Source organism: Anas acuta, chromosome 7 (assembly GCF_963932015.1).
Source record: "Anas acuta chromosome 7, bAnaAcu1.1, whole genome shotgun sequence".
Taxonomy (NCBI): Eukaryota; Metazoa; Chordata; class Aves; order Anseriformes; family Anatidae; genus Anas; species Anas acuta.
The window spans coordinates 17,338,858-17,354,618 of NC_088985.1; the positions used below are offsets into that span (position 1 = coordinate 17,338,858).

At 40.1% G+C, this 15,761-nt stretch overlaps 1 protein-coding gene across 10 annotated transcripts in view; it reads left to right on the top strand.

The window, feature by feature from the left end:
- USP54 (ubiquitin specific peptidase 54) overlaps positions 1-14,922 on the top strand; it is a 98,951-nt gene extending 84,029 nt beyond the window's left edge. For 7 of the 10 annotated variants that reach the window (XM_068689645.1, XM_068689649.1, XM_068689647.1 and 4 more), the window contains 8 exons: positions 1,983-2,102; positions 2,893-2,931; positions 3,264-3,456; positions 5,725-7,181; positions 9,741-9,859; positions 10,854-10,994; positions 12,547-12,733; positions 13,495-14,922. In XM_068689645.1, the coding sequence (XP_068545746.1) occupies positions 1,983-2,102; positions 2,893-2,931; positions 3,264-3,456; positions 5,725-7,181; positions 9,741-9,859; positions 10,854-10,994; positions 12,547-12,733; positions 13,495-14,153 (2,915 nt within the window). In that variant the 3' untranslated portion in view covers positions 14,154-14,922. Of the gene's footprint in view, positions 1-1,982; positions 2,103-2,892; positions 2,932-3,263; positions 3,457-5,724; positions 7,182-9,740; positions 9,860-10,853; positions 10,995-12,546; positions 12,734-13,494 lie in introns of those variants that run through there. The other 3 variants (XM_068689651.1, XM_068689652.1, XM_068689654.1) reach the window with 3 other exon arrangements.
- Positions 14,923-15,761: the final 839 nt, after the last annotated feature.

Consider the following 15,761-nt stretch of genomic DNA (forward strand, 5'->3'; position numbering starts at 1 on the left):
GGCACTGTAGTCTCCTGTGTTGACAAGCTTCCTGAGACCCCTACGCTACTCTCCTACCTGGTGTAGGAGAGGAGAGCTAAGGTGCTGTTGTTGTACAGGACAGAAGTGAAGGATGGATAGGGGCACCCACAACAGTGCTAGCTGAGGGCACAATGCAGCCAGCACTCTGCAGCCCACGGCTGTGCCAGCTGCTCAGAGCCAGAATGTCACTGTATCAGTGGCAGCTGAAAAATAGGATCTTTATGAGAATGTCTCACTGAATGTTGTTATGGTTTGTGCTTTCAGTGAGCCACTAGGTTATCCTTTATGGTTCTGCTGTGACCTGCAAGTGGCCAGTTGACAAGTTATGATCTAACATAACAGATATCTTTTTATTAGTATAGTTTATTTTCGTAGCATAAATGATAATGATGTAAAAGTTGAAATGGGAACTTCTGTTCTTGAGCACGAGGATGTTGTCTTATTTGCTTTTCGTGCCCAAAGGGAATAGCACCGTTTTCCAAGAAACGGCCCCTCTTTGACCTCTTGTTGCATTAATTGGTAGAAGCAAAAATAGCTTGGGTTTTCATTGTTAGGAAGAAAGCGAACTAGAATAATGCTTAATCCAAAAAGACTTCAGTGCAATATTTGAGTTAGTTATTGACCTGAGAGCTGGGAAGGTATTCATTTGTTCCTTTTGAGCCTTTCCCCACCCCAGTCAGAGATGTAATTGCTTAACATTAACAGACTGCTTGATTGCCTGGAATGCTTGCTTGTACACAGAGCTCCAGAACACTTGTGACTCATTTTCCCCTCAAGTAAAATGCTAAACTCATGCAAAGAAAGCTAACTTTAGAATACTGGCCTTGCTTATGAGCCTCAGTAGCCTTGATTTTGAAACTGAATGTGCTGCTTAATTAACTCACTACTCTAACAGATCTCACTTCTCTCAGCAGTGATTGCTTTTCATAAGTTCTTTGGGATTTGCGTGTTTGCATTTGTACACAAGTGTGCTGGGGAGCAGGTCAGGCCATAGTGTGTGCTGTACAAGTTGGTCAAAAAGATATTGATGTTCCCTGTTGTAATGGAGACCTTCCAGAAAAGGAGCCCACCCCCAAATGAAACAGTCTATTATTGTTTTCTGTTTTCTCTGGCCTCATTTGTGTACGTTTTAGGATACAACTTGCATAATGTTTAATAGATGACACCAGCATGTCTGGGCATTTTCTCCTCTCAGAACTGGATGTTCTGATGCCAGGACACAGTGTCTCATCTTTCCCTGTTGTGTCTAAGGATGATTTATTCTTATTCTCCAGTGCTATTTTCTAAAGTGGTGTAAAAAGAATTACTGACTGATTTCCATATCTTTTCAGTTCCTTTCCCATGTTTTTCTTCTAAAGCTACGAGACCATTAGGTTTCCATAGTCTGTATGTCTCTTTCAGCAGTTGAGTGTATGCACTCGACACATTCATGGAACTATTTTTTGCATTCATACACGCATTGAAGTCTGAGTATTGTTCTGTGGATATCTCAGTAGGTTCAGTTTGAAGACATTTTGTATGGAAGTAATTGGATGTCTGAAGACACTGGATGTCTGATTTATTTTTTGATGAATTCTAAATTTAAGTTACTTCTAATTGATAGAAATCATCAGAATTAGCTCTGTAACATGTCCATGCTGCCTTTTTTTATACTAATTCAGACTGTTGAAAACAGTGTATTATGCAAATACAGGTCTCTGAAGTAAGCAAAGTTTGAGGGGAAAAAAAATGGCTTATATAGTTCTACTCTGTGTGTCAAGCATATCAGGGTGCTTAAGTTATACTCCTGCTTAGGAAAGTTTAGGTGTTACCATAGATGGCTTGGGATATGTGTAGCCCCTGCAAGAGGCCTGCTACCAATGAGTCAATGTGTGGAAGAATTTGACGATCACAAATGGGATGAGGGTAAACGAGGGTTCTGCACAGAATGAAACCAAAATGAAGGGTGCTGCCCATTGCAGGGAGGAATGATGACTTTGAGAAGTCCATGCAGGAGGCAGACTCAATCTTTGAAGAGTCGCTGAATCAGGAGCAGAAGGGGGATTGTGCTGCAGCTTTGGCTCTCTGTAACGAAGCTATATGTAAGTAACTAACCGCTTGAGCTATTGCGCTTTTGACAGTGCTAATATCTTAGAAAACTGTGAAATATTTAATCATGTTAAATTGTCAGGTTGTAATACAGGAATCCAGATGGTCTTTAGAAAGTGCTGGGTGACAAAATCTTTTTTTTTTTTCCAAGTATCTTGTTTTTGGGGTTGTAGTCCTATTCTTCTTCATCTCTGTATTTTCATGTTTGCATCTGTTTTTGTTGTTCTCTCCAGCGCTAAGGCGATAACAGCACTGGGATGTTGATGTGTCCTTTCTGGTGCTAAATGCTGCCTTTCAGCAAGCACCCCGTAGGTAACTCTTTGTGCCACTTGGCCCTCACTTAGCAGTTTTTCCCAATCCTCAGGCCAAATTACAAAGGGCATTAAGCTCCCCTGTTTCTCATGGAGGATGTAGCATAGGGAAGAAAACAGTAGCCTACTCTTTACATCCTTTGGATTAATAAAAAAATGAGCCTATGCTGTACCTAATGCTCAAGAAGAAAAGCAATAGGACATAGAAGTGCTTAAATGCATTGTGACCTTTGAGAATGTGTGCTATGTGATTTCTTTTTTTTTTTTTGGTCTTTTTCCATTATGACTGGCTGGCTGTCTCACCCCATGCTCCTCTCTGTCTGTATAGAATGGCTGCAGACAGGGTAGGCGGTTTCTGTGCATTTGTTGAAATTGAAATTGCCTCTTATGGGCTGCAGAATAAGGGGCAATATACAGCTATTGTGAAATCTCTCTTAGCTTTCATTCCAGCAAGGTATGTGCTGAATTTCAGATCCCAGCTTGGTATTCCTGCACATAAAGGGAGTCCCAGGTATGGAGCATACAGAAGGAGGAAAGATGAATGAAGCAGCAATGTGGTAGGGTTGGAAAGAGTCTGTGTCAAGGGGATGAGAAGTTGGGCTAAAACTTGATCAGTTTTTTCTTTTAACTTTATTTTGGTTTAGTTTCAATTAACTTGTTTGGACACCTGGCTAAGCTGAATGTGCATTAATGGAAACAGTAGCATCCTTGTGATCTCTTGTGTGGCAGTATTTGCATGGTCCATGTTTTATGTTTTGCTGCATCTTTTTTCTTTTTTTTTTCTTTTCAATTTTATTCCTTTTTTCTGTTTGTTTTTCTGCTATGTTTTCTTTTGCATTTTAGCTAAACTAAGACTTGCCATGCATGATGCCAGCTCTAGCACTCACAGCAGAGCCCTAGTCGATAAGAAGCTGCAAATCAGTATCCGAAAAGCCCGGAGCCTCCAGGATCGCATGCAGCACCAACAGCCATCGCAGCCGCTGCCGTCGCCAACCTGCCACCCACCACAGGGCGGCACCATGGCCCAGTCTACAAGGTAGTCCAAGTATATCACCTAGACCCAGATCTGAGCTGCACCTGAGCAGTGCAGTCTGAAAAACAGTAGCCAACTATATATATTCCCCTGGATAGTCCAAATCCTAGTGTTGTTCCTCATTACTTTATTCTTTAGGTTAAATCATATTTTAAGAGGGTCAGCTACCTTTTTTCTCCCCCTCCCCAATCTTTTTAGAATATAGTTCACTGTGCACGTGTTCAAAATGTGGGCTTTGACAGAGAATTGTAGCAGTCAGTGCCTTGCAGCATTGATTTTTGTGTACAGAGAGAAAGAATGTTAGATGATAACCTGGCCAGAGGGAGGGGTCTTAGGATATAACGTGCAACTCTTTACTATCAGGAGCACTTTGAGGGCCCAGTCAGTAAAAGACTGGACTATCATAGAAGTCTTGCTATAGCTGCTTTTATATTGGGAACAGTAACCAACATGTTATAGTGCACTGTAGTCTGAAAAACATCAGGTACACTGGTCTCTTCTTTCTAGTTCACTTCTGTAGTGGTGCTGTGGTACAGCTCTTGGATCTAGATCCTGATTCTGTCACCTTGACTTACTCTCCCTGATGCTCTGTCATTCTTCATTTTCCTTCTGTGCTTCCCAGCTTCCTGTAGCCTGGCCTAGCAGGCTCTTCAACATCTCTTCATGATTTTTTTCTTCCATATGAACTTCAACTCCAGCATAATTAACTCTGTGCTATAACTGATCCTTCTTACCCTCTTTAGCATGCAGTTTAACCCTTCTTTCTTCCCATGCCATTCCCTCCTAGCACTAGACCATCCCTGTCTTATTCTTAGGATGTTTCTTGAACTGTTACTTTTCTTTCCTTTCTCCTTTCTTATATGCTGTATTATCATAAACTTAGATGAAATCTCAGATGAGAATCTTTTCCTTTTCCTGTTTTTAAAATGCCACATACAGGTATATACTAAAACTCAATTAATTTACACACAGACAAGTTATAAATCATAATGTTCTTTTCCTGCAGTACCCAGATTGTATATAATGAGGGCTGATCATTTTGTCAATTAGGGGTCCCTTGTATTTTCCTTCAAATGAAAAATGCAGAGCCCCAGTTATGCATTTTGGCAGATTTTAAGAAAATTAAAAAAAAAAAAAAAACACAAAAAACTTCCTAAACTAATTTTGTTCATGTTGTGCTTGCTCTCTGCTGCGTTGTGAAAAGAACGGTACTTTTCCAAAAGTTGTATTGAACAAAATACTAATATCGCAGCCAGTGAAAAAAATCTACTCATAGCCAGAGTTTTGAACTCTTACTTTGATTTAAAAAAAAAAAAAAAGTTGTAGACAGTGCAAACCTTGCAATTAGTCGCAGACAAGGTCATTCTGCTATACACAACTAGGTCCTCATGATGTTAACTTCTATTTTATATGTCTCAAGGAGGAAGCAAAGCATTGATGTTACAGTTCCTTCAACTTCTCTGTTGGAGCTGTTTGTAGCCTATTGTCTCCTTACAGGGATGTGAACTTGGAACTGCTTTTTAGGTCTGCATATTTAAATGCTGAACTAAATGCAGAAAAATGCCAAGGACGTGTATGACCTAAGGACATAATTGTCTTACGTTGGTATATAAGAATACAAATTCTTATTTAGAAGTATACATAGAATGCAAATTATTGCAAAATAGTGGTTATATATTTAACATGAACTTTATTTAACCTGTTGGATATATATCTCAAAGCTGAGAATACAGTGATAACATGTGTGAGATTTCAACCTGTTCCTTCCATTTGTCAAGTTATTTTATGTGAAGTCACCTAGAGAGAGAGGACGTTATGGAAATATCAGTTCATACTCAGATCATGAACTTGTCCAAAGTATTTACCAAAAAATCTAAGATGTTAATGTTGGAAACCAATTTTATTTTATGTAAATGCTATTTTTACTATTCTTAAAATTATTCCTTCTCACACACTCAGTCTGCTGGTTAAAGTGCCTAGGGTGCTGTACAAGAATACTGTGAAAGTTTCTATAAAGCATAACTGTAGTAAAGTAATATTCAAAATATGAAATGGATTCAGCAGTTCAATTATAGTAGGAAATCAGACTTAGAAGCAAAGGACTAGCATGTATGTATCTACAGAATTTTAATAACAAGTCTTCATCATAATTCAGTTAGCAAAAAAAAAAAGTGTGTTTTGAGGAGTATATAGCATAGGGTAAGTTCTGCACCCTAGGGATAAACGTAAGCAATGACTACTGCTAATCATTTACCCTTCTGTGTGTTTTAGTGAACAGACTGGCCCGCTCCAAGTACTGCTGAGCCAGGAGGTACCACTGGAACCCAACAAAGAAGTGGAATTTGGGTCCAGTTCTTTCTTCCACCCACCTGCTTCCTGCCATGAATTGCACTCATCATTATATCCAGAGTCTTCCTCCCTGTCCCCTACTGAAAGCAATCCATCCAACAGGATATCTCCAAACTTCCAGTCTGCTTCTGCTGATTTTCATGACCAAGTTCCCTCTTTTCCCTATAGGCAAGGGTTGGCAGAGAGGCCTGCAAGAACTGAGAATGATGCCCACTATAGTGTGGAATTTATTGACACCACAGCCACAGGGCCAAAAGACTATAGGGAATGCTGCAGTAGCAGCAAGTTAGAAGAGGTTCATAGCATAACACCCATTCTCACACCTCAGTACAAATCCAAGGCTAACACAGTAAACTGTGGATCTTTGCCTACACTGTTGCACTGTCCACATCCACCACAAGCAGCATCTCCTGAAAAGGACAACCAGCGCAGTCCTTGTTCCAAACTTGCAAGCTCTCCAGTGCGACCCAGCATTGATCATTTAGGGGGCTATCATGCAATGACCCCTGCAACTTCATCCCCTTCACCGCAATGCTCCCTGGATCCTTTGCAGAAAACAAATAAGTACTCCAGAGCAAACAGCCATGAGATTTTATTACCCTCACAGGATGAACATGGCACAGCAGAAAGTTGCACATCTGAGGGTGTTAGTACAAAGGGACATGTTCGCTCCTTGGCAGAGCAGTTTCAGAAAATGCATGCAGTCTCCCAGAGAAAAGGTACTCATGAAAAAGGCTGGATTGCTGCAGTATGTCAGGATGAGAAGTCTCCAAAGTTAATACAAAAATCTTTCATCAACCCTTCACCCTCTGGTTACAGACAGCTAATCCATCAAAACCAAGAGAACAAAAACCAGTCTTCTGAAAAATTATATTCAACTGTGGATATTAGGGATGGGGTAGTTTCTTTGGAGGGTTTTAGTGCCCAGCATGTTGCTTCTAAGAGTGTTTGTGCTCACAGTGAAGAGCTGTGTAGAAGAGGTGGACAGAATATAGCAGACCCTGCATCCTACCTGGAAAGGCACTGTCATGATGGAGGAATGAAACAGGTGGATGATGGAGCTACTAGTAGCATGGTTGCCTCTATGCCTGTGGACCGTTGGGTGGATAATGTTACTAGGTATTACAGTTCTCAGAAGGATAATAAGAATACTGAATGGCTTCCTGTACCTGGGAGAAGTCCATCCCTTTCTGATCAGAGAGCAGTTGGAGATGACTTGAGCAGGATCCCAGTACATCTGCATCCACAGTGGAATCAAGACACAGAACAGGAGCTCTCAGAACTGGAATCTCTCTATCAGACTAGTCTGCAGGCATCTCAGGCCACTAGGCCTTTCTTGGGAAGACAGGACAGTGCTAGGTATCCATTTGACCAATCAGGTAAGAATGCTGCAGTTGTTTTTCTTGGTTGACCTGCCTATGTATTTCATTATAGTTGAAGGTGTATTTTTCAGTCAGTTTAATTAAAAGCAGAAAAATTTGTGCAAAGATGCAGAAAGATTCAGGTTGAGGATTCTGAAACCATTCTACCCATAGGGATAGAGAAGCACTGTGATCGTACTGTCTGGGGAGGCTGCAGTAGCTGTTGATCTTGCCAAGCAGCAATATCTGTTAGTGTCTTGTTATCTGGAAATAATCGATTCCTTTTTTCAAGTAGGGAGCCAGCTGTTTAGGTCAGGCTACTGAATTTTGCTGTTTGAGAATTCTGCATCACCTCTGCAATTCATTAAACTGTTCCTATGCCTGGAATGAATGTTCTCCAAACTTGTGAACTTTAACTGTAACTGTATTGTATTTGAGAGTTTAGTCTGTACATGGTTGAGGGGAATAACTTTTTTAGAAGTGTTACTAGGTCTATGAGAGTTGAACTTTTTTTTTTTTTTTTTGGCTAACGAACATATGCTTTAAGTTCTGGAAAAGGACTTGTGAAAGTGGCACTGAGGGTACGTGGTCTGTGCTAAGATCCTTGAGACCTTGTAGATGAGTTGGTACCAAAAGTAAACTAAGAGATTCTGGTGCTCTTGGTGAGAACAGCTCTGACATTGCTGGAGATACTCTGTTTGAGTGTGACGATAGCAGCCCAGTTCCACTTAAGCTGTTCTAATCTTCTGGGATAGGACAACATTGATTCTCGGCCTAGCACAAGTGAAACAAACTTCTTTTTGATCCATGGCTTTGTATCAGAGCTATGAATTTTCTGATCAAATGCAAAGCAGCCCAAAACTTGATGGATACCAAAGTATGTGCATGTACAAAATACATAGCAATATATACACAAGACAGGTTTCCCTATGCCCTGCAACTGTGGGGAGGGGTAGGAACCTCTGTTTTTCCTTGTAAATCAAGCCAGGCTGTGACCAGAGTGAATACCCTAGTAAGCTCTTGAACAGGCTTTTATACAACAGCTCAAATATTCCATGAAATTCTCATCTTACTTAGGATCAGGTCTGCCAGGAGAGTGTAAGCCATTTTTTTTTATTTTTTTTTTTTTTCCCAGAGTTAGGCAAGATCTCCCCACACAGATACTCTCTTGCATGGGCTTGGATTAGAAGGTCTCATGTGTTCCCTTTTAGCACACTCATTTGGGAACTTCTTTATAGAAACCTAGCAGGATAGAGTCCGCTTACTTTAATGTTAACCAGGGCCCCAGAATTCTGTCATGCCCTAGTTCTTATGCTAACACTTTTCTTGCCTGTTTTCCCACCACATCATGAGGGATGAGATACAGATATTTTTTTGAAGTTTGTGTTTGAGATTTTTGCTTCTTATTTGATGTGACTTTCAAATGCTTCTTCCTAAGCTCTGCAAATTCTGTTTTCAAACAAAATATCTATGTAATGAACTAGGTGAAAATCACCTGAGTAGATCTTGCACAGCGCTCTCTCTCTCTCTTAACTTGAATTACTTCTTCATTTGGAAATACAGTTTAAGCTTTCTATACCTTATCAACTGTTTTTATTAGACTTCTACATCCAAATTCACGGTGAAAATGCCGCTGAAGCTTTACTGGAGCTTTATAATGGAGAGTAAAAGCCCAAAGACCCAATCCTCCAAATGCCTCCCCTATGCAGAAAGGGTGTTGTTACCAGCCACCTCACTTTCCTTCCTTCATAGATAGATACCCTGTAACCATTTTTATTAGGCCATTGATCTACCTGTATATTTCTTGAGAAATCTTAGGATTATATCTGGTTGGCGGCACACTAAAATAAAAGTAACTGTAGTGATCTTTGTTATAAATAGCACTTTCAGCTGCTTAGCCAGAAGAATGAATGGCTGGCAAACTGTAGAGTTGGGTGGCCACAAGCAGATGGACATGTGGGGATCTTAAAAGATGGGTCTTGTTTATCCCAAGTAACTTCAGGTAACCATCTTGGTGGCTGATTTTCTGTCCATTGACAAAACCACAGCAAGGTTGAGGTGGGAATTGATCTCTCTGGAGATTTAGTCCAACCCTCCTGCCAAGCAGGGTCACCTAGAGCACATTGTGCAGGATGGCATCCAGGTGGGTTTTGAATATCTCCAGAGGAGACTCCCCAGCCTCTCTGGGCAACCTGTTCCAGTGCTCTGTCACTGTCACCCTCACAGTAAAGAAGTGTTTTCTCATATTTAGCTGGAACTTCTTTAGCCCCATAAACTATCTTACCTTTGTATCAACCAAGTACTGGTGTGCAGCTAAATCATTAAGTCTTAACTCTGTTAAATAGTTCAATTCCCTGTTCCCTAGAAACCCTGTAAAGGGGCAAATGAAACAGGAGTGAGTGTCTTGGACTCTCCCTTTGACAATGTTGGGAGTTAGCTTATGTATTGACCTTCCAGGAATTTGTGACTACTTCTCATTCTGTGTATTTAGCCTGTCTGTCTTCTGCCAAGATAGACAGAAATGTGACGTAATGTACAATTAAGCCCTGAGATTAACCATAACATTTTCTTTCCCAGTCTCTGCAAACCTGAATGTGAGGAAGCTGCATACTACAGCTGGCATGGGTCTCTCGAAAACCCCAACAGCAGAGATCGAGCGCAATCTGTATGGATCCGCTGTCTCTTCTGTCTCCAAGGTGATGACGTTTACTAAGGTGTGCTTAGGGAAGGGAAGGAAGCACTTTGTGCGAGTGAAAAAAGTTACAGTTGGGAGAAGTGGAATATATTTTAAAAAATAAAAGTAGTGGGATCATCAATACTAATATTAGAGAGAATTTTAAGTACAGTCTAGTTCAGAATTAATTAGTGGAAACATGAGCAATTCATGCTATGCGTAACTTGCATGCAATCACATTATCAAAATTCTGACTCCGAGATCACATACCCTCTGAGAAAACTTGAAGATCTAGTCTTTGAAAATGTTGGCTTTGTGTTCCAACTTAGGGTAACTTCTTCTGGATATTACCACTTACAGGGACAGAGTTTTTTTCGCATTTTTGACTGCGTCACTGCATGTTTTGATAGACAAGTGTTTAATGCTATATTTGCTGCAGTTGGTAGATGATCACCTCAGAGGGGAAGAAGATGCTTTTTTCTTTTTTTTTTTTTTCTGAGGAGAACCTGTTTAAATAACTGGCAGTTGCATATCAGTGTCTGTACATGAATATGTATTCATACAAGTATTTTGTGGGGGAAATCGTACTTTCTGTAGCAATTCCATACTCATTAAATGGTTTTGTTTATATAGAACAAGTGAAAAGAAAAAGAAAGAAAATAATCATTTTCCTTGCTAACATAAGATCAGTAAGCTTCCAGCACTCATCAAATAATCCTGGTGGGTTTTTAGTTATGAGGACTGTAGTACTTTACTGTATTTTGCTATAGAAAGAAATGGCTATAAAGGATAATATTTTTGATAATCAGATCCAGAAAGACCCAATTGCTTTAAGTTCTCAAGACTTCAATGAAGGATTTCAAAAGAGGAAAGGTCATGGAATTTCATTAAGCATTTCATTAAGAATTTCATTTCATAAGCAGTCTGTTAGATGTATATTGATCAATTCCCTATAATTATTACACAAAATTGATGTTACAGAAAGCCTTTTCTGAACTGTGTGATATTGTCTGCAGGTCACGTATACCAGAGAACATAGCAGGGAACCAGGCGAGGAGGAAATGTACAGTGCAGAGAATTTCCGTCGCATTGCTCGCAGTCTCAGTGGGACAGTTGTCTCGAACAGAGAAGAGACCTTGGTCTCTTCTCACAGTTTTGTAAGTAGAATGATGTGTAGCTTTAAAAAGAGGCATTATCTGCATGTACAGTTGCTGTTTTCTGTCTGTATTTAGTAGTTAATGAACAAGATGGCAGGCAACTTGAACAATAAGCCAAGGTGAAAGTTTGTCTTTGTGAATTTTGTTCTCTTTCTGGTAGAAGAATGAGCTTTTATTTAAATAACAAAGGCATTTTCTTCAGGAGTCATTGCAGAGTAATACTTGCTGTGGCTGGTAAGCACATGAGCTAATATTCCTTGCCCAGTATAAAAGGACATCCAGTATAATCTTTTCATTTGACATAGTAATTTTTCAATAACACTTCTAATAAAGCTTTGATCTTAAAAAAAAAAAAAAAAAAAAAAAAAAAAATTGCACTAGCCATAAGAAAGTTTTTGCTCTCCTGTGTGTATATACAGCAAGTGGCATTTTTAGCAAGCAAAGGTAAGCAAAAATGGGAGATGATTCTAGAATCGGTACATAACATGCAGCCAATTACATATAGGAAGTAACTAAGAATAGGTAGGGTTGATTTTTTTTCTCCTTTATCTCTGTTAAAGTAGTATAAACCAGTATAAAGTAGCATAACCAGCTATAATGTGAAGGTTTAGCTTGGATCTGTTTTTTGTTAAATATACTTAGATTTTTATTGGAAACCAACTGCAAAATAAATGTAGAAGAGTCTTAGTTGCAAGATCAGTCATGTAGACTGGCTGATGTGATTGTAACTTTCTGCTGCACACAGTAAGTTAAGCATATGTATGTAAAATTCTCAATGTTTGCTCCTCAGCATACTTTACTGAGATCTTTAATGCATACCTGGAGGTGCTGGCAGAAATGGTCAAAAACCTCTAGTTGTCCACCCCTCCCTCTGCTGAAGGTTTTTGTCCCCACAGCAGAAGAAGCCAAGAGGATGGCTGTCTGTCACCACTGTTGAAGTTAATCACTAGGCTCAAGTCAGTGGTGGCTCGTTATCGTGTTCAGTTACGCAATGATTGGGGAGAGGGTATGCATCCTATTTAGTCAGCACTGCTTTGGGGCGGGTAGCTTCTAACAGAGTGTACTGGTACAGTACTGGTAAATCCTTCAATTGCGCCAGGTAAATCTCTTCAGTCTTCAATCAGAGCTCTCAGTAAACCCTGCTAGAAAACAAGAAGGATCAGAAATACCCTTATTTGATTTTATGGCTTGTGTAGTATGGCATTTGAACTCTGACCTTCTGTTGATCTGTGGTTTCAATTTGCGAACCAAACCTTCATGATTAATTTGTGTGTTCTTTTTCTTCTTGGTATATTTCAATCTTGGTATATACCAAGTTTCTTTGACATATTTCTCCAGGTATATTCAAGTCAAATAGCTCGCCACTGCAGTAAAAGCCTTACTGGATTGGTGCAGATTTTATTTGTATTTCTTTTTCACATACAAATGCATGTCATTTTTTTTCCAGTAATTCATCCCTTTCCTTGGATCAGCACCATTGTTGCTTGATTCAGCCCAACTCTGTGTTTACTCATCATTTTGTTTTTTCTTCTCCTTTCTCATTTTATAAAAGGAAGCACCAAATATGAGGAAAATGCCAATGGAAACCAGCCACCGTTCTTCCAGCTCCACTTCCCTTCCTTTCCCCCACGATCCTCCTGTGTTTCCCTTTGATCCCCAGCACACCCCAAACCAGGTGCAGCACCTACCCCATGATGTACTGATGCCCAGCATGGTGGGCAAGGCACGTAAACCGTCAGGTAATCACAGGACTTTTCAACCTCCTTCATGATGAGAAATGTTGCTGAAATATGACTATGCAGGTCTTGTCTTTCATTATGATACTTCACCATCAGCCTGAATTCCTCCAGAAATTTGGAAGGATGAAACACATTCTTTTTCTCTTTCTCTGCCCTTGTGCATTGTCCACTTAGCACAGAATCACTGAACATAACAAAAATGAATTATCTTCATGGAAACATTATAGTTACTTTTAATATGAAATCATATTCACATTTTTGTGAGGAATTTTCTTTAGTGCTAAAATAGCAGTAAACCCCACCTTTTTTTGTCATGTATTAGAGTACTTCAACAAGCTGCTAGCTCCAGCAAATTACACATGTAATTGTGTTAATAGAAATAACTAACTCCTGCGTTTTTTTTCTATATGAATTAATTTCCCTGTGAAAGACATCAGAAACAATTTAATCTACCAGCATTGAGATACTTCGATGGGCTTCTCCTTGATGATGCAAGAGAGATGGCTATTAAAGAAATCTTTTGCCTTGTGAAGTTTCTGACGGTAACTGAAGTAATATAAGGAGGAAATGCAGAAAGGAAAGTGAATACTTAGGGTGCAATTAGCTTTCATTCAGAATTCCACGTCAACCATTAACTGGATGTATTACTGGTTTAGTTTATCTTCTGCTGCTGCATGTTGGCCACAGCTGGCAGTTCTGTGAGGAAGCAATAATACACAGAACGTAACTGAGCAACCTTTGTGTTTATTATCTTTCCGCAGGAGATCAGAAGAACGTCATCCAGAAACTTTTGGTTGTGCCTGACAGGGGTGAAGCTTTCCAAGGTGACGACTACCCAGGTGTGGCACTGAGCTACGGGAGTCTCCCTTGTGCACCCAGAGGCACCCTCTCCCAGGGGCAAAAGCCTCTTGTTAATCTGCCTTTAGGAGGTGGAGCATCAAATGTCTCTGGCCGTTGGCTGAACATGAGCTACCCTGCCAGACAAACAGCCACCTTACCAGATAAACGAACGGCGCTCTGGGGGAAACACGCCGGCCAGACAGGCAAGAGTTTACAGGAAGGCTTCTTCCAGCAGCCTTCGCAACATCAAATGCATGAGTCTTACGCCATCGGTTGCAGGCTGCCAGCCAGCACAGACTACAGCACTTTAAGAATGCCACATGAGCCTTCATGGGACCCCAGTGCCCCTCAAGGCTGTCCTGTGCCCCCTTCCTGTGTTAAGGCCCCGGGTCCGAGGAGAGTTGATATGCCCCCAGATGAAGACTGGCGACAAAACAGCTACACCCCTCAGCCGGGCAGAAGACGAATGCTGCCAGTGCATGTGAAAGATGGGACTTTTTCTTCTGCTTCGGAGACGCACAGAAACATGCTGGCTCGAGCAGCAACAGCTACTGGCACCATGCACAATAACGGCTGGTGAGGTCCTGTCCACTCTGTGCACCCTGATAAGTCACTGAACAGTCTATAGCTGTTGCTATAGTGTGGATTATGTGGAGACAGCAAACTCTTTCAATCAGTATCTGCCAGTTTTGTCTTAAAATGTAGCTATACGATATGTGGAAACTAATTGCACTGTATTTCTTTTCTGACACTACTGAACTGCTGTCTGGGTGGGGAATCTTAGCTATTATAGTCCTGGCCTCTCCTAGCAAGAAGTGCTGTAGGAATGGTAAATGTCAGGGGCACTGGTTTACGGGTAAGTTCAGAAGTATGTGCATGTTTTGAAGGAAGATGGCCATTAACGGGAAGACATTTTAAGGACTTTTTCATGACATGTAGCTTTGGTAAATTCTTTGTGTACAAAGCCAATCCTTTTGTTTTCCTCTCCTTCCTCACCTTGTTCCTTCATAGTGGAAAACAAAAACTAATCAACCTTCCAGGTTCTAGTAAATCTATGCTTGGTAGGCTGGCAGTTAGCAAACCAAACCTGATTTTCAGTGTGCTGAGATCTCAGGCAGAGATCACAGCTATAGCTGCTGCTGAGGAAGTGGTAGGGAAACATTGTTCATTGGTAAAACAGAATTTTCCCCACTTCCTTAAGGCAAACTAACAATGCTTCAAACAAAAGACTGTTAATGCTGCACGCTTAATTACACCATTGTAAACACAGAATAAGTTTTAACTATTTTAGTGTCAAACATACTTGCTTTTGTAAGTATTTTTCAAATAAATCTATGAAAATAGTTATATTCACCTGTTTATGAGCTTTATTTGCCTTTACTGATCAATTGGCCTGAAATTGCTGATTGATTTTCTTATACACTGAGTTACTTATTATACTTCATTTACAAAATGTATGTAATCAGTATTTAACTAGATTGAAGGATGTCATGAAGATGTAATTTTGTTCTAAATTTGATGTTTCACACTACTGTGCTTAACTTTCCCCTCATAACAGGCAGTAATTAACTGTCCTTTGAAAGGTGTTTTGAGATGTCTTGGGAGGGGTGTGGGGGGATGACAGTATAGAATCCGTACAAAATGAATGCACGTAGGATTCTTAATCTTGTACATAAGGGTCATTAGAAATGATTGGTGTAATGAGAAATCTCATTGTAATAAGAGTTGAAGTCATACTCTTGCAAATGCTTTCAGATGTAGTGGTTACAAGTGATGTAACAGTGCAAGTTTTAATACTTACATAAAAACTGGGACTGCAGACTCTGTCCTATCCCAGCCAGCCAGTGGAAGGTCTGGTCTGCCCTCTAGTGCATGGTTTTGCTCATCTGTTTTCAATGGTGTTCTAGGTTGAATCTTTTAATCTTCATTTCCAGTTAATTTCATGATTTGCACATGATACTTGAAATTTGATGAAATTTAATCTGTTCTTGCTGTTTAGGCTGAGATTGAGTTTCATTCACTTTACTGAATGTCATTTCTCAGTTTCTCCTTTCTAAATAATAGCTGTGATGTCTGTTATTGTTACAATTTGATGTAATTACATAGTTTTCAAGTGTGTGTTGGGGTTATGTGGTGCATTTCTCTTTACATAACTGCCCTCCACTAGCTTGGGGGCAGGACACAAACA